Source organism: Mastigoproctus giganteus, chromosome 4, assembly GCF_048544385.1.
Source record: "Mastigoproctus giganteus isolate SK-2022 chromosome 4, ASM4854438v1, whole genome shotgun sequence".
Lineage (NCBI taxonomy): Eukaryota > Metazoa > Arthropoda > Arachnida > Uropygi > Thelyphonidae > Mastigoproctus > Mastigoproctus giganteus.
In genome coordinates this window covers 199,383,487-199,410,198 of record NC_143578.1, presented here as the reverse complement: position 1 = coordinate 199,410,198, position 26,712 = coordinate 199,383,487, and the positions used below count along the sequence as shown (strand labels likewise).

General features: G+C 37.4%; 1 protein-coding gene across 1 annotated transcript in view; it reads right to left on the bottom strand.

The window, feature by feature from the left end:
• LOC150087318 (lactadherin-like) overlaps nucleotides 1–26,712 on the bottom strand; it is a 209,092-nt gene that overhangs the window by 77,184 nt on the left and 105,196 nt on the right. The window contains exon 3 of the mRNA XM_090371983.1: nucleotides 17,710–17,909. Within this exon, the coding sequence (XP_090228109.1) occupies nucleotides 17,710–17,909 (200 nt within the window). The remainder of the gene's footprint in view (nucleotides 1–17,709; nucleotides 17,910–26,712) is intronic.

Sequence of the window (26,712 nt, the reverse complement as noted above, 5' to 3'; positions counted from 1 at the left end):
TAAGTTACCTTTACAAGGATTTTCCACTTTTTCTGGTCACAATCTACTATCACACAAGCCCATCAAACAAAGCATTTCACTTGCTGTTCATTAGTTTTCATTCTGAAACATGGTGTACAGCTCTAAATGGTCATGTCACATAGACTTTTCAAGTAGGTGGCCTGACTTGAATATTGCAGTTACATTGTTTTTTCCACAAATAAATAATAAATATTATTTATTTTAAATAATTCAACTTCACAAATTTGTACTGACTGGAGAAATAAATGACATAAATGTAAGCGAGCAGTATGAGAGCAGGGGTATGTGTCATAACCAGAAGTGAATTTTTTTTTTTTTTTTTTTGTACAAGGGGGTCTTATACAAAGGCCCACTTGTACAAAAAAAAACTTACATGACAGCAGGTCTCGCAAAAAAAAATCATAAGAGAAAAACTAATTTTTATTATATGAATGGTTAAGTACATAGTTAGGCACCATAGTTAAAAAAATGATGGTGAAATTTTTTCTTTAACATTGCAGCAGTTAATGTATTAAGTTAACTACTTTTTTGGTATGAGATCATCATCTTTAGATACTGTTGTGTCATGAAAGGCAAAGAATGAGCTAAGATTTTATATCAGAAGGAAAAGTGATCTTGAGAAGGACTTACCCATGATTGAAAATATCGTACATTAATCATATTCCATGTATTGGAAATCTCAACCTGTAATCATTACGACTGTTAGGGCCTTCAGCTTTCAATTTTTTAATAGCAAGAACTTCTTTGATACATATTTTATTATTTATCATTTTTAACTACATAATGCCAATGGTACAATATAATCACTGATAAGTCACTGATGCACTTAAAACCCAACAATAATAACAAACAGAGATGTGAATGGAGAGATATACTACTGCAGAATGAAAGAAATTGATTAACTTTCCTGGAAGTTTAAAATAAATATATAATTAATTTATGATAATTTAAAAATCATAGAAAGTGAAAACAATATATCGCGATCAATAAAATTACATATGAAATTATTTTATCGACTGGTGGATGTAACAACAAAAACCAATAGGTTCAACGAGTGCTTAGCGGGAAACAATGTCACCACTGCCTTAGTTATGGTATCACATTTTTCAATTTTATCTGAATGCTATCCAAATATTAATTGACAAATGCAAGGTACTAAGTATGGGTAGCAATAACCCCAGAATAACATATTAACTGTTTGGTATGAAAAGGAGAATGAAAAAGACCTCGGGATAATTATGCAGTCAGACATGAAGTTCTTTAAGCAATGTAGACAAGCCACTAGGACAACTCATAGGGTTCTGTTAATGATACACGGGAATTTCTCCAGCACAAAGAGATGATTATCCTGTTGCATAAGGTAATGGTCAGGCTGTTTCCAGTACTTCATAACAGGTCTGGATGCCTCATTTTTGGAAGGATGTAGAACTGTAGGGTAAAATAATGGAGTCACTGGTTAAAGATGCATTGCAGGATCATCTAGACAAGACTGCAGATAATTCAGACACAGCATGGGTTTGTTAAGGGAAAGTCTTGTCTGACAAATTTTATAGGATATTATGATGTGGTTACAAAGGAACTGGATGCAAAAAATAATTTTGATATCATATATTTGGATTTAGGAAAGCTTTTGACACTGTTGCGCATGGAAGACTATTGTACAAATTGGAGCAGAATGGTATTAAGGGTAAGTTGCTACCATGGATAAAAGGATGGTTAAGTGGGAGAAGACAGAGGGTGGTAATCAATGGGTGCTGCTCTTCGTGGACTAATGTTATTAGTGGAGTCCCACAGGGTTCGGTGTTAGGTCCACTGTTGTTTTGTATATTTATCAATGATATTGATGAAGGTATATCAGGCTTAATGTTGAAGTTTGCAGATGATACAAAGGTTGGCAGGGTTGTTAATGACAGTGATGGCAGTGTGCTACTGCAACAGGATCTAGATAATTTGGGCAGATGGGCTAAGAAGTGGCAACTGAAGTTTAACCTTGACAAATGCAAAGTACTGCATATGGGTAGAAGTAACCACAGAGAAACGTCCCAACTCTGTGGTACTACACTTAAGGTGGTAGAAAATGAAAAAGACCTGGGAGTAATTGTGCAGTCAGATATGAAGTTTTCTGAGCAATGCAGACAGGCTGCCAGGGCAGGTCATGGGGTTTTGTCAATGATATATAGGAATTTTGCTAGCAGGGAAAAGGAGGTGATTATTCCTCTGTATAAGGTAATGGTCAGGCCATGCCTTGAGTACTGCGTACAGGTCTGGAGGCCTCATTTTAGGAAGGATGTAGATTTACTTGAGCGTGTACAGAGAAGGGCAACAAGATTGGTGAGGGGAATGAAGGGATCCTCTTACCAAGAGAGGCTTAAGTTCTGCAAATTGCAGTGGCTGGAGACTAGGCACCTGCGCGGTGATCTGATTGAGATATATAAGGCCTTGAATGGGTTGAGCACGCTGAATTCTGATGGGATCCTTCCACTTGTTCAGATTACGAACCTAAGGGGGCATAAATTCAAATTAAGAAAAGACAGATGTAGAATAGATGTGCGGAAATTTGCCTTTAGCCAGCGGGTGGTTAATTGCTGGAACAAACTTCCATCTGTCGTTGTGGAAGTTGATAAGTTGAATAAATTTAAGGAGGAACTGGACAGGCATTTGGAGGCAATGGTGCGATTTTTTTTTTTTTTTTGGCTGATGCTGCATAAGCTCATACACTTGCTTTCTTGCATCACATGCCACTACTACTACTACTACTGTTGGAATGAATGCAGCAAGAAGCAATAAGATTAGTCAGGGGCACAAAAAAAAGGTATTCTTTATCAAGAAAGACTTCAATTCGATAAATTGCAGTATCTGTATATACGTAACCGAGGAGAGTGGACTGAGGTGTTTAAGGCTTTGAATAGCTTGGGTAAACTAAATGTTGATGGCATCCTTATTTTTGCTCAAACAACATATATGAGAGGGTATAAATTTAAATTATAAAGGATGGTTGCAGGTGAGGAAATTTGTTTTCAGCCTAATACTGATACAAATTAGTATCTGTATTAGCTATGAAAAATGATGCAAGGAAGCATGCTTATACAGCATCAGTCAAAAAAAAAAAAAACTATCCAACTCTTCTAATAATTTGTCAAATCCTTCCTGCTTCCACATCATCTGAATTAAGTTTGTTCCAACAATCATTTGCTCTTTGGCTGAAAGCAAATTTTCACACATCCATCTTACGGCCATCCTTTACCAATTTAAATTTATGTCCTCTTATACGTGTGTTATCCAAGCAAAAGTAAGTATAGCATTAGCATTAGCATTAGCATTAGTAGAGGCATTTGATGCAAGAAAGCAAGCTTATGCAGCATCAGTCAAAAAAAAAAAAAAAAAAACCCACTTCCACGTCACCCCTCTGTTCATTCAAAATACCTGTCCAGCTGAGCCTTAAACTTATTTAAGCTATCAACCTCCACCACAAGGGATGGAAGTCTGTTCCACCAACCAACCACCCGCTGGCTAAAGGCAAATTTCCGCACGTCTATCCTACATCTGTCTTTCCTCAATTTGAATTTATGCCCTCTCAGGTGATTTTTCTGAGCTAGAGGAAGAATCCCATCAGCATTGAGCATGCTTAAACCATTCAAGGCTTTATACACCTCTGTCAGATCACCTCGCTGGTGCCTAGTCTCCAGACACTGTAATTTGCAAAACTTAAGCCTTTCTTCGTAAGAGCACCCCTTTGTTCCATTCACTAATCTTGTTGCCCTTCTCTGTACTCGTTCCAGCAGCTCTACATCCTTCTTGAAATGAGGCCTCCAGACCTGTATACAGTACTCTAGGTGTGGCCTGACCATTGCCTTATGCAATGGAATAATCACCTTCCAGCAGCTCTACATCCTTCTTGAAATGAGGCCTCCAGACCTGTATACAGTACTCTAGGTGTGGCCTGACCATTGCCTTATGCAATGGAATAATCACCTCCTTATCCCTGCTGGAAAAATTCCTTTATATCATTGACAATACTCCATGAGCTACTCTTGCAGCCCGTCTGCACTGCTCAGAGAACTTCATATCTGCCTGCACAACCACCCCCAAGTCCCTTTCATTCTCTACCACTGTCAGTGTAGTACCGCAGAGTTGATACGTTGCTCTGGGGTTACTGTATCCCATATGTAGTACTTTACATTTGTCAATGTTAAACTTCATTTGCCACCTCTCAGCCCATCTGTTCAACCTTTCCAGATCCTGTTGCAGCAGCATAGCGTCAGTAGTGTCCTTAACGACCCTGCCAACCTTTGTATCATCTGCAAACTTGGACATTAAACTTGATATCCCATCATCAATATCATTCATAAACACCGAAAACAACAACGGACCCAACACTGAACCTTGAGGAACTCCACTAATAACATTAGTCCACGTTGAGCAGTGTCCATTGATTACCACTCTCTGTCTTCTGCCACTCAACCATCCCCTTATCCATAGCAGCAATTTGCCTCCAATGCCACACTGCTCCAATTTGTGCAGCAGTCTTCCATGTGCAACAGTATCGAAAGCCTTTCTAAGATCCAAATATATAATATCAAAGTTATTCCCTGCATCCAGTTCTTTTGTGACTACATCATAGTATCCAATCAAATTGGTCAGGCAAGACCTGCCCTTAACAAAACCATGCTGCGTCTGAGCTATAACGGAATTCTTGTCTAGATGATCCTGCAGTGCTTCTTTAACCAGTGCCTCCATTAATTTACCTGGAACAGAAGTTAAACTAACAGGTCTATAATTACTTGTGTCAGCCTTTGATCCTCCTTTGTGAATTGGGGTTACATTTGCACATCTCCAGTCTATGGGTACCTCCCCTGAGTCCAAGGAAGCTCTCATAATTATGGCTAAGGGTTTGCTTACTTCCTTTGCTGCCTCCTTTAATATAACTGGATAGATCCCATCCACCCCGGGTGCCTTTCTTGTGTTTATCTTCAACAGTTTCTCCTCCACTTTACTCCCAGTTATTTCAAGATTCTGTAGCTTACTGCTAGAGTTGAATACACCTCTGACATTCCCCTTGCTGAATAACTCCTCATGTGTGAATGTCGATGCAAAATATTCATTTAGTTTGTTAGCTACCTGAGCAGGATCATCGACAGTTGACCCATCAATATCAAGTGGACCAATCTGATTCATCCCCTTCCTTCTAGAGTTTACATAAGTAAAGAACTCTTTGCTGTTTTTCTTTGCATCCCTTGCCAAGGATTTCTCGTAATCTGCCTTCGCCTGCCTAACCTCCTTTGCAACTTGGTTGCATATCAACTTGTATCTATCATAGGCTTCTGTGTCATGTGTTAATTTGTAAGTATCCCATGCATTTTTCTTCTCTGCCATATGCCTCATTAGTTCATCTGACATCCATTTTGGCCTAAACCTTGAACAATATTTCTTAGTTGGTATGTAAAGCCTAGTAGCTTCCAAGATAAGTTCTTTGAATGCTTCCCATTTTGAATTTGCTGTTGGTAACATCATTAGTTGGTCCCACTGTATAGAATTTAAATACTGTCTCAGTCCATCGTAGTCGCCTTTACGGTAGCAATAACCCTTCCCTTTACCCCTAATGGTAGTTACCTCTTTGAGTAAATCCCACTTCAGCACACTGTGATCACTGCCACCTAGTGGTTCATTTATCTGCAGATTCTTAATGCATGAAGAATCACTGCTGATAATCAAATCAAGAGTATTACTCCCTCTAGTTGCCTCCCGAACATGCTGATGTAGAAAACAATCATCCAATAAATCCACAAAAGCCCTGCTAGTGTGTGAGTAACCAGCCCCGAAATTCCAGTCAATATCTGGGAAATTAAAATCTCCCATTATAAGACTCTCTGATTTCCTGGCCCACTCTATTTCCCTGTACAGTTCCTTATTATACTCACCAGAGTCATTAGGCCTATAGCACACTCCTACTCTCAATTTTGATCTCCCAATGCTTATGTCACACCAAACTGACTCAACACTGCACTGTCCAGCGATGTTGACTGGCTTCACTTCCTTGGTTTTTATGTGTTTCTTAACTAATAGCATAACCCCTCCCCCCTTCCTATCCTGTCTATCCTTTCTGTAGACGTTATACTCCCCAAATTGCAGTTCTGCATCCCTTATATCTGTGTGACACCACGTCTCTGATATCCCAACAATATCTGCCTTTGATGTTTTGAGCAATACCTCAAATTCATCAAATTTATTTACTAAACTCCTAGCATTGGTGTACACGCAAGTATACCTGCACCTGTTTCTATTCTTAGCTACCCTAACACAACCCATGTGTTTACTTTTTTTTTTAGCATTAGTAGAGGCATATGATGCAAGAAAGCAAGCTTATTCAGCATCAGCCAAAAAAAAAAAAAAAACCCACTCCCATTTCACCCCTCCGTTCGTTCGAAATACCTGTCCAGTTGAGCTTTAAATTTGTTTAGGCTATCAACTTCAACAACAAGTGATGGAAGTCGGTTCCACCAACCAACCACCCGCTGGCCAAAGGCAAATTTCCGCACATCTATCCGACATCCGTCCTTCCTCAATTTGAATTTATGCCCTCGGAGGTGATTATTCTGAGCAAGATGAAGAATCCCATTGGCATTGAGCATGCTCAAACCATTCAAAGCCTTATACACCTCTATCAGATCACCTCGCCGGTGCCTAGTCTCCAGACTCTGTAATTTGCAAAACTTAAGCCTTTCTTCGTAAGAGCAACCCTTTGTTCCATTTACTAATCTTGTTGCCCTTCTCTGTACCCGTTCCAGCAGCTCTACATCCTTCTTGAAATGAGGCCTCCAGACCTGTATACAGTACTCAAGATGTGGCCTAACCATTGCCTTATACAAGGGAATAATCACCTCCTTATCCCTGCTAGAAAAATTCCTGTATATCATTGACAAGACACCATGAGCTACTCTTGCAGCTCGTCTGCACTGCTCAGAGAACTTCATATCTGCCTGCACAATTACCCCCAGGTCCTTTTCATTCTCCACCACTGTCAGTGTAGTACCACAGAGTTGATACGTTGCTCTGGGGTTACTGTATCCCATATGTAGTACTTTACATTTGTCAATGTTAAACTTCATTTGCCACCTCTCAGCCCATCTGTTCAACCTTTCCAGATCCTGTTGCAGCAGCATAGCGTCAGTAGTGTCCTTAACGACCCTGCCAACCTTTGTATCATCTGCAAACTTGGACATTAAACTTGATATCCCATCATCAATATCATTCATAAACACCGAAAACAACAACGGACCCAACACTGAACCTTGAGGAACTCCACTAATAACATTAGTCCACGTTGAGCAGTGTCCATTGATTACCACTCTCTGTCTTCTGCCACTCAACCATCCCCTTATCCATAGCAGCAATTTGCCTCCAATGCCACACTGCTCCAATTTGTGCAGCAGTCTTCCATGTGCAACAGTATCGAAAGCCTTTCTAAGATCCAAATATATAATATCAAAGTTATTCCCTGCATCCAGTTCTTTTGTGACTACATCATAGTATCCAATCAAATTGGTCAGGCAAGACCTGCCCTTAACAAAACCATGCTGCGTCTGAGCTATAACGGAATTCTTGTCTAGATGATCCTGCAGTGCTTCTTTGACCAGTGCCTCCATTAATTTACCTGGAACAGAAGTTAAACTAACAGGTCTATAATTACTTGTGTCAGCCTTTGATCCTCCTTTGTGAATTGGGGTTACATTTGCACATCTCCAGTCTATGGGTACCTCCCCTGAGTCCAAAGAAGCTCTCATAATTATGGCTAGGGGTTTGCATACTTCCTTTGCTGCCTCCTTTAATATAACTGGATAGATCCCATCCACCCCAGGTGCCTTTTTTATGTTTATCCTCAACAATCTCTCCTCCACTTTCCTCTCAGTTATTACAAAATCATCCAGCTCACTGCCAATGTTTACTTTACCTACATCATTCTCCTTCCTGAATAACTCCTCATGCGTGAATGTAGATGCAAAATACTCGTTTAGATTGTTAGCCACCTGAGCAGGATCCTCAACTGTTGAACCATCAATATCCAGTGGACCAATCTGATTCATCCCTTTCCTTCTCAAGTTCAAGTATGTAAAGAACTCTTTTCTGTTTTTCTTTGCATCCTTTGCCAATGATTTTTCGTAGTCTGCCTTTGCCTGCCTAATCTCCTTTGTGACTTGGTTACAGACCAACTTATATCTATCATAGGCTTCCATGTCACCCATTAATTTGTATGTATCCCATGCATTTTTCTTCTCTGCCACATGTCTCTTTAGTTCATCTGACAACCATTTAGGCCTAAACCTTGAACAATATTTCTTAGTTGGTATGTAAAGCCTGGTAGCCTCCAAGATTAGTTCCTTGAATGCTTCCCATTTTGAGTTTGCTGTTGGTAACATCATCAGTTGGTCCCACTGCACAGAATTTAAATACTGTCTCAGACCATCATAGTCTCCTTTACGAAAACAAAAACCCTTCCCTTTACCTCTGATGGTAGTTACCTCCTTGAGTAAATCCCACTTCAACACACTGTGATCACTGCCACCTAGTGGTTCATTTATCTGCAGGTTCTTAATGCATGAAGAATCACTACTGATAATCAGATCAAGAGTATTGCTCCCTCTTGTTGCCTCACGAACATGCTGATGTAGAAAACAATCATCCAATAAATCCACAAAAGCCTTGCTAGTGTGCGAGTGACCAACCCACAAATTCCAGTCAATATCTGGGAAATTAAAATCCCCCATTATAAGACTCTCTGATTTACTGGCCCACTCTATTTCCCTGTACAATATCTTATTATACTCATCAGAGTCATTAGCCCTATAACACACTCCTACTCTCAATTTTATTTCCTTCTTGTACCGCAATGGCTCCCAGCAGTCTCTGAAATACCATGCATCATGTTTTTCAGGCTTCTGCTCATTCTAATAGAAGCAGTGCAAGAATCTCTTTCACCTCTGCCAGTGGCTACTGTCAATCTATTGGTCTTTGTCTCCCCCCAAGCTAGCAGTTTTCCGACCCACCTAACACTGCCTCGATAGCATCAGCAAATATTCTTGCACCCTTTCTATTTAAGTGTATCCCATTCCTGTAGATGCAATCTCTCCTGTTAACCATCAGTTTAGTTTACTTAATCCATTTAAAGCCTTAAGCACTTTGTTTAGGCCTCTGCTTAATAGCCTAGTTTCCAGACACTGCAATGCTCTAAATTGCTCCAAACCAGGGCTGACCCCAAAATTTGTGAGGCCCTATTCAAGAATTACTTTCAGACCATTATGACAATTTTTATAAAATAAGATTCTACTTGCTCATTATTTCTTACCTCCAGAAGTTAAAAACAATACAGATATTACTGAAAGTGGGTACAACATAAAAATTACAATTTTAAATAACGTCCTATGTTCGATATCAAACAAAATATACGCATTGGGAATGAAGTATATGCTCTACTTCTAGCAATTTTCAAGTCGACTTGTGCAACTAGCCCTGAAAATGGATGGCCCTCCAGCATCGAGCCCATACCTGGCCACTGGAATAAAGAGACTGTCATTAATTGTTTAAGAGGCTTGTCTAAAAACATTTCAGCTAAGGTTCATCCCTGTTTAAAAATAGTCTGTTACATTTTATTAAATTAACTTTTCTAACAAGAGGCTCAGATAATCTTCAAAAATATAATGAGGGCCTTGCACAAGCTCCCTTTTCAAAGGCTTCTGTCTTTACTACAGTCATTAATCAATCATATTCTGCAAATTCAGACTTTTCTGCTAATGGTTATATAATAAAAGGGGGGGAACTATAACAAAATGGATTACAATCATTGAGCCAGACTAGTAATTACAAGGAGATAGTGGGCACGCAAAACAGAGGAACCATATCCAAGGGAATGATTGATATGAAAAATTAGTTCTAAGCTTTTTTTTTTTTTTTTTTTTTTTTGATTTGAACAAGTTTGATTAATTGAATAACTCAGTTTTAGCAAATAACCAGGAAACTAATTAAAAGTTTGAAGTTTGTTTCACACCAATAAAGGAGACAAATCATGTAAAATTCAATTAATAGGGCAGTGATCAATAAACAATGGGACAAGCAGTCCATATATTTGGGTATAACCTAGATATAGTTGTACAACCTTAATTAAGGTACTCATGAGCCAGACACCAGATGACAAAACAAAATTTTTAAAGGTGAGAATGGGGAATATGCAGACCACTGAGGGAGTCAGGAGGAAGCCAAGAAATATTTGTGCGTGTTAGAGAGAGATGAAGACCCACTGATGGTAGCTGAATATAAGTTAGAAGAATTGTAAATTATTGGCTCATGTTTGAACTGGCAAATAGATTGTCACAGCAATAATTAAGTTGATGATTAGATGGCACTATGGGACTACACACACTACAACGGAACAGTTGCTAATATTTGTGACTTTTAATTCCAGTTAAATAATGGACTTTTGGATATGGAATGCATATGTAATTTATGTCTTGGGATGAGAAAAGTACAACACAAAAAAGAAAATAATGAGTGCATCCAATATTTATTCAAAGGCTTTTAAAAGAGTAATTTTATAGTTGTACAATAAAAAAATTATTACTACAAAATAAAATACCTCATACATCGTAAAATACCTCATACACTGCCACAGATAAGCCTGACTCTTTTTCGGCAGTCAGTAGGAGGATCATAGTGACGTGCATGAAAGGTGCTGGGCGTAAGCCTGCTTGGAGCTGTCGCTGGTGCTGGTTCATGAATTGTCTAATTGTTATTCACATTATCGTCACTCCAAGTGCTCTTGGAGTGACGATACTGTGACATTAAGATGGCCGCAAGCTCGTTGATAGAAATGTGGAAAAGATGTAGATGATATTCTTTAGACCATTTGAGTGCGGGGCCCTGTTTGACAGAACTGGCTGAACATGCTTGTGGCTGGCGTTGCTCCATATCTATGGGTATGTGTAAAAAAATGGCCAACAAGTACAGTTACATGCATATTGTGAAAAAAATAAATCACAAGAAACAATCTCTGTTTCTGTGAAAAAAAATCAAACCCAGAAAGCAATCTCTTTAGCAGTCAAATTGAGTATTAAAAAAGTTAGATGTGAGGGGAATAATATGAACATGGTCAAGCAGTCAGCTTACCACAAACCACTGTGATAATGATTCATGCAATTTACAAAATTAAAAATCTGCCATGTGGCACCATCAAGGGCTTCTAAAGGGGAAGAGACTGTTAAGAGGGCGCCTTCGTAGCCAGGTGGGCAGGAGCAGCAGCAGTGCATAGCACACGCTTCTTGATTAGACCGGGGTTCGAGCCCGTGACCACCAAATACGGAGGATGCGGAAAGGTCAGGGAACGACCACCGCATATCCCGGAGCAATATGGCCTTAGTTGCTAATGCTCCTAAAAACCAAATAACAAACAAACATAACTGTTAAGAGTGTGGACTGAAAATAAAAACTATGGATAAAAGCCTAAATGACAATGACCTAATTCCAGAATTGGATTACTTCACATTTTTCCATAAGGGTTATATACAAAGAAATATGTAAATTTTAAGTTCTTTTTGTGCATTTGCTGGCTTACTGCTGCCCCTGCACTGTAAGCCAGTTGAATACTATTGCAGACAGCACAACTTGGGGTGAAATGGCCCATAGAAAAATCCCACTGATAGACTTTATTGAGACAACAAAAAATTTGGTGAGGGAGCCTACAATCCTTGTGCTTATGAAATTTTGTTATCCTCACCACCCTATTGTCATGTCACTGGGCACCAACGTAGGGTGATCAAGTACCTTGATTTTCTGGGATTGTCCCAATTTTTGGCATAAGGTTTCAGTGCCCCTAAAACCTTTTTTTTTGGGGGGATGCTGTTCTGTCCTGATTTTCTTATAAAGATATTTTTCAAGTGAATATATGATGTTAAAATGGATAATACAATATATAATTTTGTTAATTTAGCATAGCAACTAAAATTATCATAATAAATATCACTACTTATACATTTTAACACCCTAACATTCTCGAAGAGCAAGGGCATTGCAACATCAATATGAACTGTAAGTTCTTTGCTCATGCACTACTTAGTGACATCATGTTGTACTCTTTTCATGCCCTAAATCAGTATTCACGAAATGTTTTTTGATGCTGACACACTATGCACATACCAAAAATTAATTTGACAACCCCAAGGTAAGAAAGAGGTAATATGTGAGGCACAAGCTTAACCAAGGACACATGAAATTGAATATTTCAATTATTAGCTCACCAAACAGCTCACCGGCTGCCAAGCATGAAACATGAGGAAATTATTATTATTATTATTATTAGCTATATGGTGCAAGGAAGCCTGAGGCTTATGCTGCACGTCAAAAAAAAAAAATCCCGAGTTACCCTGAGAGAGAGAGAGAGAGAGAGAGAGAGTGTCAAAAGTAGAAGGGAAGGGAATCCAAGAAAGAGAAGAATTATGATACCTGTTCAGGACCCTGGGTGTGCCACACCCATATTCACCAGATGTGAGCCTGAGCCCCTGGGGTTAAACGTCATAACCTTTTAATGTTTTAATCAAAAATTTATTTTAAATCAGTCAATTATATCAATGTACAGTGATAGGAAATCAAAGTGAAAACAATGCTGATATGATGGCAAAATTTGGTGATGCCAACTTTGGAAAACTGTGCTTTACTGTACTCATTCTTCATTTAAATAATGAAGCAAGCAAAAGGATCCTGTCATAATTATTGATAAAATAGAGCATCATGTATTTTATTTTCTCTCCATTCAGTAAAATTTCTATATATAAATATGTTTATAAGAAACAATATTGAAAGGAATGGACATTTAACAAAAAAAAGGATCACTTTGATTTTTTTTTGTTAAATTTTATGCATGACATTTTAAGTAGTGATGCTTGTGGTTGTGCTGACATAAAAGCTTATTTAAAATAAAGACAACAAACAAAATTGCAGAGGCAAAACTACAAATTCTGGCCCTTCCCTCATGAGATGCCCGAATGGGCCCATCCTACATTCTATAACAACCATACCCAACTAATCATCGAGTCATCTGAATTTTTGAACGCCTCTAGTTGGAGATCTGATGGTTGTGTAGTTTCACCACTGTAAAATTACCACTGCAAGCAGAATAATGTCAAGCTACCACCATGCATGAATGAAAACAGCAAATGAAGCTGTTACATGAAAGAGGACCAGTAAAATTACTAAAACTATTATTTTTCTGCCCTTCAAATCTGATACCTGAATGTCATGTTCTCCATTTTAACATGGGCCATGGGGATATGGCAGTGACTTCAGATTCTTCAAACTAATCAATTATTAAATGAAGAATTAAATAAAATTTGTGCTGAGCTTTTTTCATCTATTTTCTTAGCACTGTAGAGAAGAATGAGTACCATTCTTTAAGAAATATGATTAACCAAAGCAACATTCAAAAGGCAATGACATGTATTAAGTATCAAAGCAACTAAGGCTATGAGGTGTCAGTATATTGAATCTTTAACAGCATGTATTCTTTGGTTGGCTTGCCTGTTTGCTGGATGAAAAATTCAAGTTCCTGGAGATAGAATCATGCCAGAGACTAACTAACTTGGCCGCAGTATGAAAAATGTTGATAAAATGCCCTCCATTTTGAGATAGATTCAAACTCAGGCCTTTTCCATACTCCAAAGGGTTGAATATATCTTTTTTTTTTTTTTTTTTTTTTTTTAATTCCTTCACATCATGCCAATATGGAAATTATATTTTATTTTCTCTCAAGACACACTGGACAGAAGGAAGCATACATAAACCAAAAATATAGTTACAGATCTTTATGTGTGCTGTTTTACAGGGTGCTAATTAAATAACGAGACTGCATGCGCTCTGCATTTAGTATTAATGTAAGAGGCCAAAATAGTACATGATTAGATCTGCTAGAGTGTGCTCTTTCCAACGAATGCAAGTGGAAACTTGTCTGGTCAGTAGTTTGTGATTTATGATGGGATGAGTAATAGTTTTGTGCATGTCATCATAAAATTGAAAATGGAGCAAAGGGCAGTTATCAAATTTTATTGTAAATTGACGATTTAAAAAAAGTTTATGCAGACAAATGTTTGTCTCGGCCAAGAGTATTTGAACGGTTTTCTCGTTTTCGTAAAAGACATGAGTCGTTAGAGGATGATCCCTGATCTGGCCGACCGATCTCTGTTCGTACACTGGAGACTGTCACAAAGGTTAGAAAAATTGTGACTGAAGATCAATTTCAATGAGGTTGCTTGCTGAGATGATCAGTAGCAATAAGGAATCTGTGTGGGTAAGAGAAAAATTTGTTCCCGTTTTATACCACATTCATTGAGTTTCGAGCAACGAGAAAAGAGAGTCGAGTGTTTTGGCAAAAAAATCGATTCCAGTCATTGAACACCCACCATATTCAACGATTTGGCTCCTGCAGATTACTTTTTGTTCCCCAAAATTAAAACAGTCATGAAAGGAACACAATACAGGATGATAGAAGACATCCAGGCTGCAGTGACTGACCAGCTGAAAGCAGTACCAAAAGAGGAGTTCTAGAAGTGTTTTCAAAACGTATAAAAGATGTAAACAGTGTGTACCTATTGGAGGTGATTACTCCGAAAATATATACCCTTACTTTGCCATTAGTGTTATTCTTTTTTTTGTAGTAGCGTCAGTCTTGTTATTTAATTGGCACACTGTGTATGAAATAATATTAGCATTGCTAATACGCTGCTGGACAAAATTAACAGAACACATAGAAAACTCATGCAGCTTGTGACGGAGCAGGACAAAATTTTGTATGGTGGTGTGTCATAGAATAACGATGAAATGAGGAGACAGTGAGAAACTTTGGACAGGTATAAGGAACATTTATAGGGATTGTATAAGAATTACCAAAAAGGTCACATTACAAAAGTCGTACAAGATGCTCAAAAATATAGTTACATGACATTAGTACAGTGTATGGCGCACCCAATGGCTAACCTAACAGTGGTGAACCATGCTTGATATCAGGGTGCCTATACAGTTCTGTGGCAACAAATCCCATTCTTCCACAAGTGCAGACCTTAGCTCACCAAGTGACCAAGGAGGAGTTGGCTGTCGATGTGCAATGTGATGCCTAAGGGCGTCAAACACATGTTCAATTGGATTCAAGTCTGGTGATCATGCTGGCCGTTTTGGATATCTTCAATTTCAAGATATTCCTCCACCACTTGAGCTCTATGTGTAGTGGCATTGTTGTGCATTAAAAGAAAATCTGGACATAACAGCACCCCTGAAAAGTTGCACATAGGGTTCGAGGATCTGTTCTCGGTATCTCTGCGCAGTTATGTTACCCGTATAAAAAACATGGAGGGATGCAGCCATTGATCATTATTCTGCCCCATATATCCCTTTCTCTGATGTTGGAGGGATAGTATGCAGTCTTCATTGTCTCCACATGAAATAATGTCTAGAATTTGTTTGTCGGCTAAAACAGTACTCATCACAGAACAGAACTGTACCCATCTGTCAGGTCTCCAAGTCACATGTTCATGGCATCAGTTTCTACGGGCTCTGTGGTGGTTTGGGGTTAATGGGATACAAACCACTGGCTTCCTTGCAGAGTCCACTTGAATTGAGCATAGTCTGGTTGGAAATATTTTCAACTGTGGCCACCACAGCAACTTCAAGAGACAAATGATGACAGAATATCATAAGGTTCCATTTTGCTGTTAGAACTAAGTAGCAATCTGTTCTAGTTGATATAGCCCTCTGGTGACCCTGGCCAACTCTTCTTGTAATGTTTCCTGTTTCCTGAAACTGCTTCTCCAAAGTGCACCTCTGCCTGCAACTGCCCAGCTTCAAGTCATCCAATGGTTTGCCATCTCAAGAATCATCTATAGAATGTCGACCTGCCATCCTGAGTACTGGAGATGTGACTGAGCAAACCAAAAAATGGGAATGAACTGATGTGGTCGCAACCCATGTTTTTATAGGTGTAAGTATATGTGTGGCTCTGTAAGGTGGTAGGTCAATTTCTATTAGATACCTGGAATTTGCATACCAGGATACCTATTATATCACATATTCAACTTTGGCTACACTGTTCACAATAAAACATTCATGAGAAACATTTTGTTCTGTTAATTTTGTCGAGCAGTGTATTAGAGTGTTCCAGAAAATCTGGGGAGTAAAAATTACATTTTGTGGCAAACATTTTATTTAAATTGTTTGCCACTGTCCAGACTCAATTTTTGACTATTTTGAAGTTCATCTGGTTGAACTCACTACTCACAACCAAAACTCAAGCCTAAATTCAGTTTGGAGTCTCACTGATGAGCAGGTAGGCAATGTGAAGATCTCAGCAACCCACTGATGAGATGTATCCACAATAAGAGAACTGTAACAGGATGCACAAAAGTAAATTTAAGTGATTGGCAAAAGGCAATGCTATGAGGCCACCACTTATAATAATGGTTTATAGCACTCACAGCATCAGCTTTTACCAATCACTTAAATTACTTTGTTATTTGTGTAAGCACTGTAGTATTAGTAGTGGCAAATGATGAGAAAGCTAGCTTATACAGCATCAGCAAAAAAGAAAAAAAAAAGAACTCAAACTTACACTCTTTCGAAATCTAACAACAGACTTGTATGTTTATTGTTAGATTTTGAAAGAGTCACCTAACCCATCATTAAGAAAGTTGTGTGACAAACATTTGGCTTTGGCTGGTAGATTCAACATTGATATTGGAACAAGTCTGTTATATGGTAAGCTCTCTGTTAATTGACTAGTAAGCACCATTGTATATAGATGATATTATCTATATCATCTATATACATGGTATATAGATGATATATGTGAGAGAGATTCTAATACATAGTGTGGGTATGTATTACTCACAATTTAAAAAATGAAATAAAACATTCAAAATTACATTGTGGATACAAAATTAAAGAAAAAGTAATACACCAGATAAAGAAAATTGGTTTTATTTAACAACTCAAAAAGTTTTCATACAGACATTATTAAGTTTCCACGTGAGCTCCAATTGTAGCTAGAAGGATGTTGAAATAGTATTCACCCCTTTCAATGTCCTAACCTCAACAGAAGTCCTATCTGTCCTTTCTACCACAGAATGCGACCTGTTATTGTAACTGTTTTAATCATCATTTGATAGACTGTCTACCAGGTGCTTCCTCTCCGTATTCCAACTGGTAATGTCTTTGGTCTTTAATGACAGGTTTAATTTCATAATACCACATCACACATTTCTATCATTTGCAATGATGCCATTTTGAAATTCAGTTTTTTTCAGCCCACCATCTAGTGGTTATGTTACTTTATGAATTCCATGAAACTTTTTTGAGGTCTTCTTTCAAATAAAATGAATAATTTCTCTTTATCTGTTGTATTTTTCTTTTATGGTAGTTGAAATGCTCTGAAAAATACATGTCCACCCTGTATTCAGGATCTGATTTCCTTTTCACATTTAGGGTTATTCTTATAAAGTTATTCCTTCCTATTCAACTTAAATTAAACCAAAACTTTGATATTTTAATTAAAGTTACATATATTAGAAGTTAAAAAATGAGTATTTATGGACTCAGTCAAATATTCATATGATAGATATATACATATACTTATCAATAATAAGTCTCATCAAGGCACTACTTTACCTTTGTAACAACACCTAAGTCTATCTGGATCCATTCATATGCTGCTTGTAATCCAGCACACCATGCTCGCCCTTCGGACTGTAAAAGACGAGCATATCGCATATGGCAGCCAGGATCTTTATCAGAAAATAAAGATGAGCTTGTGCTTATCTGCCAATCTTCAATTCTTCCTGATATCAAACCTAATGGCTGACTACAACCTGTTAAATTTTTTTTTAATTAGATAAAGACTAACACAAATGTCTTTTGGTGTGAAAAGTTCATTCATTGAAACCAATACATAAAATAATCTATTAATCAACAGTTTCATTACTACAGTCAAACCTCTCGAATTCAGCAGCCTTGGGACCTGAAAGTTGACAGATCTTGGAATTCTCTGAATTTTGAATGATTATATAGTCACAGAAAACCACAAAAAATATTTATTTGTTTATTTTTTTTCTATACTGCAGTAAAATGTATCATAATGTGTGTAGTATAATTTGGAAAGAAAAAAGTGGAAAGTTTTGTATAAATTTCTCCACTGAAGTAGCTATAATGAGTGTCTTTGATAATTAAATCTTTTCCACTATAGATAAGGTCATGTGTATGCGATTAAAAAGTTATTCACCTCTGGGCCATTTAATTTTTATTTTAGACAACCTGTGGGCAAAAAAGCTTGAAAGTTGCTGTGTCAACAATCTAAACACATTCACTGAAGTTCTAAAGAATTCACTACAGCAGTGGTTCCCAAACTACTGAGATCTATGGACTGCCCTTCAAAAAATCAAAAAAAGTTACAGATCCCTTCAGAAATCAAAAAGGTTTATGAATCCGTATATATATGCATATATTTCTGTGTTTGCATATACATATACTGGGTGGTTATAAAACAAATTTCCCTATTCAAGAGACCCTAGTGTCAAAACAATTAGAGCACTATGAAAATCAGTGGGTATGTCATTTAGGCTATGGGGAAGCATTTGTAGAAGAAAAAAAAATTAGTTCAAATTTCTGTCACTAGGGAAAACGGCGCTGCACATAGGTAAAAGTTGTTGTTTACTTCAAGACACACTGCTATACACAAATGACATCCTGTTAGATAAAAGCAGAAAGGCCAATGCCACAGTCAGTAATCATTATGGCTCTTACGAAAAAGGAACATGCTCTTTTAGTAAAACTGTTCTATCTACCAGAATAATAGTAACGCTAATGCAGCACTACATGAATATCAGAAACTTAAAGGTTTTCATAAAGGATCTTTGATGTCAGTGGGGCTTCGAAAACTAATAAAGAAATTTGAAGTGACCAGGGAGTTGGGTGTAATTCCAGGCAGGGCACAACCACGTATTGGAACGAAAGTAGTGGATGAAGTGGCAGTTGCAATGGTCAGAATCTGAAACACTAACGGTCAGTAGTGCCAGAGGTGTGTCAAGAGACTAGAACCTTCCTTGGTCTACTATATGTAAAGTGCTTCAAATAATTTTACGCTGGTTCCCATACAAGATTCACGTAGTGCAAGAACTAAAGTCTTGTGATCAGCAACAACAAATAGACTTTGCTCTACAATTTCTGGCTCATATGAAACTTGATGATATATGGGCTCAAATGATCTTGTAGTCTGATGAGGCACATTTCACTCTTCATGGGGCTGTAAATGCACAAAACTGTCAAATATGGGAAACTTCTTGTCCATCTGCTGGTGTGGATTCACAGCAGCGTTTATAATCGGACCATTTTCTTTGAAGAGTCTACACCTCATGGCCCCTTAAGGTGTACGGTAACTAGTGCATGGTACTGCGCTCTTCTAAGAGATCACATTATTCCCACTCTGCAAGAAAGGCAATGCTTGGAGACCATAGTGTTCATGCAAGATGGTGCCCCTCCCCACATTGGTCGACAAGTGAAGGAACTGCTCCTTTCCATATTTGGAAATGATCACATAATTTCTAGAGATTTTCACAGTTCTGGCCAGCCCGATCAGCAGATCTCAATCCCTATGATTTTTGGGTGTGAGGATACCTGAAAGACAGAGTTTACCATGGCGGCATATAGATGCTTGTCGATTTGAAAGCAAGCATTAAACAGCATGTAGCCAACATCCCCAATGACATGCTACACGAAACTGTGTCGCACACAGTCCTCCGTTTTCACAATGTCATCTCAAGTGAAGGAAAGCACACAGAACAATATCTGTAGATTTCTAAGTTCTGATATTAAAATCTAATCCTAAGTTAAGTATTCTGTCTCATGTTTACAGTGCCAATTTCTCCCCTAGTGTCAGAAATTTGAACTTTTTTTTTTTTTTTTTTTCTTCTACGAATCACTTCCGTCATACCCTAAATGACATACCCACTGATTTTCACAGCGCTATCTCTAACCATTTTGAAGCTAGAGTCTCCTGAATAGGGAAACTTATTTTATAATCATCTGGTATGTATGAGCACTGGGGTTTCAGAAAAGTAGAGTCAAATTTTTGTTTAAAACAATTCAACTTTATTCTTATTATAACAATTCAATAATTGTAGATTTCTTATTATAAATATATAATATTATCAACTTTATTATAAATATATAATAATAACTTTATTTATCATCAATTTGCTATACAGTACATAGAGCAAATAATTTTAACAGTTCCAGTGGGTCCATTTCACAGACCCCCCTGGAACTGGTCTACAGAACCCCATGGGTCTGCAGACCCCAGTTTGGGAAATGCTGCACTACAGAACAAATATGTTTAGTTTATAATTACTTCAGTCTGCTGCTTCATGTACGACTCTTGAATCTCAGCAATCCATCACTTATTATCAATGTCACTAATTTTATTCATGAATAGCAATTAGACAATTCCATGACTTAACAAATTTCTCAATTTCATTGGAGTATGGTAAAAACTTATTTCTCTGAGGCAAAATCTCCACCCTGCACAATCTGCTCTAATGTTGCTTTGGCATTTAAATTTTTTAATTCTCAGTTAGTTTGCCAGCTTCATCCATTTCCCTAAACACATCCAAAAAATGAGCAGTGCCAGATTACTGGATCTGTTACCAATTACTAGATTTGTTAGGTTCATGCTTACGTTAATCTTAGTTTTGTCTTCAGAAATTATCGCTACAAAAATATGAAAGAAAATAAGCATTAATTATGTCACTTCATAATAAAAAGAAAATAGAAAATTCACTTCATAGAAAAAATTAAAATTTATGTGTGGACTATTTGTGGACAATACCATGGCAACTTGCGAAGGCATTCACAATATGAGATATAACCAAAACGATGCCAATTTAATTAATTTAACTACTTTGGTAGATAGCTACGTTAAAATGATGCTTTTGCACTAACCTATATGTGGACTATTTGTAATCAAGCCTTCTGATGGTTCTCTTTTAGAGTTATAATAATTTTCATTTACAACCAATTTCTCCACATGGCCAATCTGTTACACATTTCACAATCCAATAAGTGAACTTAAATTGGTAAGACTAAGGCATAATTAATATAATAATTGTAAAACCAGATTATCATATTTTTTGAGGTTATAGGAAAGTGTATGTTCATTCTGACAAAATATGGCACCCTAGTCTTAGAAGCACATAATATGGTGATATAAGAATATTTTTTAATTTGAATTTTCAGTTGTCATTCAATCAATAGTATTACGAAATACTATTGATCAAATGATAACTGTCTATGCAGTGTATCTTCATTCAGGTTAATTAAAAGTTCCATCTATTTTGGTAATAAAAGAAACAGCCTTATCTAATGCTATAAAAGAAATAGCATTATCTACATTAAATGTCAACAATTCAGTAAGACTGCCTTCTAATTCTAAGCACAACTCCAGTCATCCTATGATTGAACTGAAGATTACAACTAGCACATCAAGAGTTATGGATGTAACTGCATCTGATATGTAATGTTACAAGTCTTGGATGTTGGATACCCTGGTTTTGTACACCTGGGATTTGATAGCTACCCAAGCAAAGAAGTACAGTGGTATTAAATCCAAGGTGCGAGAGACCCCAAATTCTATCTGAATCTATCTCTCTATCCATCTGTTTGGAATTGTCTGATTCAAGTAATCTTACTAATTGTTGCAAAATAAGGAGATGCTTTGTCTGCTGAAAATTTACATTTTCAACAATGCTATGATCTCTTAGTTATGACTATGAAAACAGTTGCATATTATTTAAACAGTTGTTCCACTGGAGAGTCAATGATACAAATAGAAATAGAATTAATTTTGATTTTCATCAAATCTAGTCAAATATTTACTCTTAGCATGTCTCTTTTCGTATCACATGTGGTTGGTTGTTCATTATTCCAAATTGCACAAATGAATTTGTTGAAAGTTCAGAGATATGGAATATGGTCTCATCTCATGAACAAAGGGGAAATGAGGATAACAGCCAAGTGGGTGCCATTATTTGAACTCTTTTTTTTTTTTTTTTTTTGTTTAAAATTGGCAGTACAGTTATTATTTATTTGATAAAATAAGTGAAACTGTTTCTTATTTGGCCTCCAAAATTGTTTTAAAATGAGTATGAGGGAATAATGTCAATATTTTCTATTCCTTTTTTGTATTGCTGTTTCATAATCCATTATGATATGTATGTATTATTGTTGTATATAACCTGTGAGTGGTGTAGAGTTGTCATTGCACTTGGGTATTTCTCAGTTTATTGTGGTATTATCAAATTAAATTAAATTTTAAATGTAAATCATGCTACAGACTAGAGCAGGGGTTCCAACCTACGGCCCGCGGGCCGGATCTGGGCCGCCAGATGATTTCATCCGGCCCAAAAGACTATTTCATCCGCCACGTGAAATTTATTCTATAGAAATCTTTCTTGGTTGCTACATATCGTATATAAGGATATTTTAATCAAAATATAATGTAAATGCATCCAAATATAATTTTGTAACATTGTTGCAACTCTGTGTGCTTCCACTTGGCAGCAGTGTTTCTTGCGATGTTGTAAATCCCAACAGTGCGAGTGCCGAACAAAAAGTTACAGATTTTATAAATTTTTCGGTTGCAGTTGATGAAAGTGAAGATATTACCAACACAGCACAGTTACTCATTTACATATGCGGTATAAATCAAAATTTTGAAGTCACAGAAGAACTGGCTGCACTTGAAAGCTTGAAGAATAGAACCTCTGGTGAAAACATATTTTATAGCGTATCAAAAGTGTTTGAAGACCTGCAGCTTGATTTGGAATTGTTGACAGCAATTACGACCGATGGTGCAAAGAATATGGTTGGAAAAAATATTGGTTTCATCAGCCATGTTAATAAATATTTTGATTCCAAAAACATCGAAAGACCTATGCAATTTCATTGTGTTATTCACCAGCAATCGTGCAGTAAATTTTTGTCTTCGAACTCAATCATGTCTACTATAATTAGCATTGTGAATTTTATATGCAAAAATGGCCTGAACCATCATCAGTTTAAAATTTTCTTGGAGGAAATCGAAAGCGAATATGGTGATTTGTTGTCTCATAGGGAGGTGGAGGTGCGATGGTTGAGTCGCGGTAATGTGTTAAAAAGATTTTTTCAACTCAGAACCGAAATAGACATATTGATGAATGAAAAATTAAAACCAGTCCCACAATTAACACACTCTAAATGGTTATAGGAACTTGCATTTTTAACAGATATTTGTAAACATTTGAATACATTGAATAAAAAACTTCAAAGTCGCGATCTACTTGTAAATGACTTCTTCTACAATATTAGAGTATTTCAGACAAAATTAGAATTATTTAAAAATCAAATTGAACAAAATAATTTTTCCCATTTTTTGTGTTGTGAAAGTTTATATAATAGTATGCCCAATTGTGATTTTTTTATTGACAATTTTGTCCAAAATCTTGAATTATTGATGGAAGCATTTGTTGATTGATTTGTTGATTTCGAAAACAATATAAAATTATTTACATTATTTCAGAATCCATTTGATGTAAATGATTCACAAATAGATAAAGATCTACAATTAGAAATCATAGATCTTCAAAGTAATGATAACTTGTTCCAACAGCTCTACATCCTTCTTAAAATGAGGCCTCCAGACCTATATACAGTATTCAAGGAGTGGCCTGACCATTGCCTTATACAAGGGGATAATCACCTCCTTATCCCTGCTAGAAAAATTCCTGTATATCATTGAAAAGACACCATGAGCTACTCTTGCAGACCGTCTGCACTGCCCAGAAAACTCCATATCTGCCTGCACAATTACCCTAAGGTCCTTTTCATTCTCTACCACTGTCAGTATGGTACCACAGAGTTGATACGTTACTCAGAGATTACTGCTTCCCATATGTAGTACTTTACATTTGTCAATGTTAAACTTCATTTGCCACCTCTCAGCCCATCCGCTCTACTTTTCTAGATACTGTTGCAGCAGTGTACTGTCATTAGTGTCATTAACAACCCTACCAACCTTCGTATCATCTGCAAACTTGGACATTAAGCCTGATATACCATCATCAATATCATTTATAAATACAAAAAACAACAATGGACCCAACACTGAACCCTGAGGGACTCCACTAATAACATTAGTCCATGAAGAGCAGTGTCCATTGATTACCACTCTCTGTCTTCTCCCACTCAACCATCCCTTTATTCATAGCAGCAATTTGCCTCCAATGCCACTGCTCCAATTTGTGCAGCAGTCTTCCATGTGCAACAGTATCAAAGGCTTTTCTAAGATCCAAATATATGATATCAAAGTTATTCCTTGCATCCAGTTCCTTTGTGACTACATCATAGTATCCAATCAAATTAGTCAGACAAGACTTCCCCTTAACAAACCCATACTGGGTCCAAGCTATAACTGAAGTCTTGTCTAGATGATCCTGCAATGCTTCTTTAACCAGTGCGTCCATTAATTTCCCTGGAACAGAAGTTAAACTAACAGGTCTGTAATGTAATTACCTGTGTCTCCCTTTGATCCTCCTTTGTGGATTGGGGTCACATTTGCACATCTCCAGTTCATGGGTACTTTCCCTGAGTCCAGGGAAGAGGGAAGCTCTCATGATTGTGGCTTAGGATTTGCTTACTTCCTTTGCCGCCTCATTTAATATAATTGGATAGATTCTATCCACCCCAGGTGGCTTTCTTGTATTTATCTTCAACAATTTCTCTTCCACTTTACTCTCAGTTATTACAAGATCATTAACATTAGCATTAGTAGAGGCATATGATGCAAGAAAGAAAGCTTATGCAGCATCAGCCAAAAAAAAAAAAACACTTCCACTTCACCCCTCCGTTCATTCAAAATACCTGTCCAGCTGAGCCTTAAATTTATTTAGGCTATCAACTTCCACAACAAGGGATGGAAATCTGTTCCCCCAACCAACCACCCGCTGGCTAAAGGCAAATTTCCACACATCTATCCTACATCTGTCTTTCCTCAATTTGAATTTATGCCCTCTAAGGTGATTATTCTGAGCAAGAGGAAGAATCCCATCAGCATTGAGCATGCTAAAACCATTCAAGGCTTTATACACGTCTATCAAATCACCTCGCTGGTGCCTAGTCTCCAGACACTGTAATTTGTAAAACTTATGCCTTTCTTTGTAAGAGCAACCCTTTGTTCCATTCACTAATCTTGTTGCCCTTCTCTGTACTCATTCCAACAGCTCTACATCCTTCTTGAAATGAGGCCTCCAGACCTGTATACAGTACTCAAGGTTTGGCCTGACCATTGCCTTATACAAGGAAATAATCACCTCCTTATCCCTGCTAGAAAAATTCCTGTATATCATTGACAAGACACCACAAGCTACTCTTGCAGCATGTCTGTACGGCTCAGAAAACTTCATATCTACTTGCACAATACCCCCAGGTCCTTTTCATTCTCTACCACTGTCGGTGTAGTACCACAGAGTTGATACATTGCTCTGGGGTTACTGTTTCCCATATGTAGTATTTTACATTTGTCAATGTGAAACTTCATTTGCCACCTCTCAGCGCATCTGCTCAACCTTTCCAGGTCCTGTTGCAGCAGTATATTGTTGGTAGTGTCCTTAACAACCCTGCCAACCTTTGTATCATCTGCAAACTTGGACATTAAGCTTGATATACCGTCATCAATATCATTTATAAATACAGAAAACAATAATGGACCCAATACTGAACCCTGAGGGACTCCACTAATAACATTAGTCCGCGATGAGCAGTGTCCATTGATTACCACTCTGTCTTCTCCCCCTCAACCACCCCTTTATCCATAGCAGCAATTTGCCTCCAATGCCACACTGCACCAATTTGTGCAGCAGTCTTCCATGTGCAACAGTATCAAAAGCCTAGTATCAAAAGATCCAAATATAAATATTTGGATCTTTCAAATATTACCCCCTAAATCAAAAGATCAAAATATATAATATCAAAGTTATTCCCTGCATCCAGTTCTTTTGTGACTGCATCATAGTATCCAATCAAATTGGTAAGGCAAGACTTTCCCTTAACAAAACAATGCTGTGTCCGAGCTATAACTGAAGTCTTGTCTAGATGATTCTGCAGTGCTTCTTTAAACAGTGCCTCCATTAATTTACCTGGAACAGAAGTTAAACTCACAGGTCTATAATTACTTGTGTCAGCCTTTGATCCTCCTTTGTGAAATTGGGGTCACATTTGCACGTCTCCAGTCTATGGGTACCTCCCCAGAGTTCAAAGAAGCTCTCATAATTATGGCTAAGGGTTTCCTTACTTCCTTTGCTGCCTCCTTTAATATAACTGGATAGATCCCATCCACCCCGGGTTCTTTTTTTATGTTTATCCTCAACAATTTCTCCTCCACTTTCCTCTCAGTTATTACAAAATCATCTTGCTCACTGTCAGAGTTTACTTCACCTCTGGCATTCCCCTTCCTGAATAACTCCTCATGTGTGAATGTAGATGCAAAATACTCGTGTTGTTTGTTAGCCACCTGAGCAGGATCATCAACAATTGAACCATCAATATCCAGTGGACCAATCTGATTCATCCCTTTCCTTCTAGAGTTTA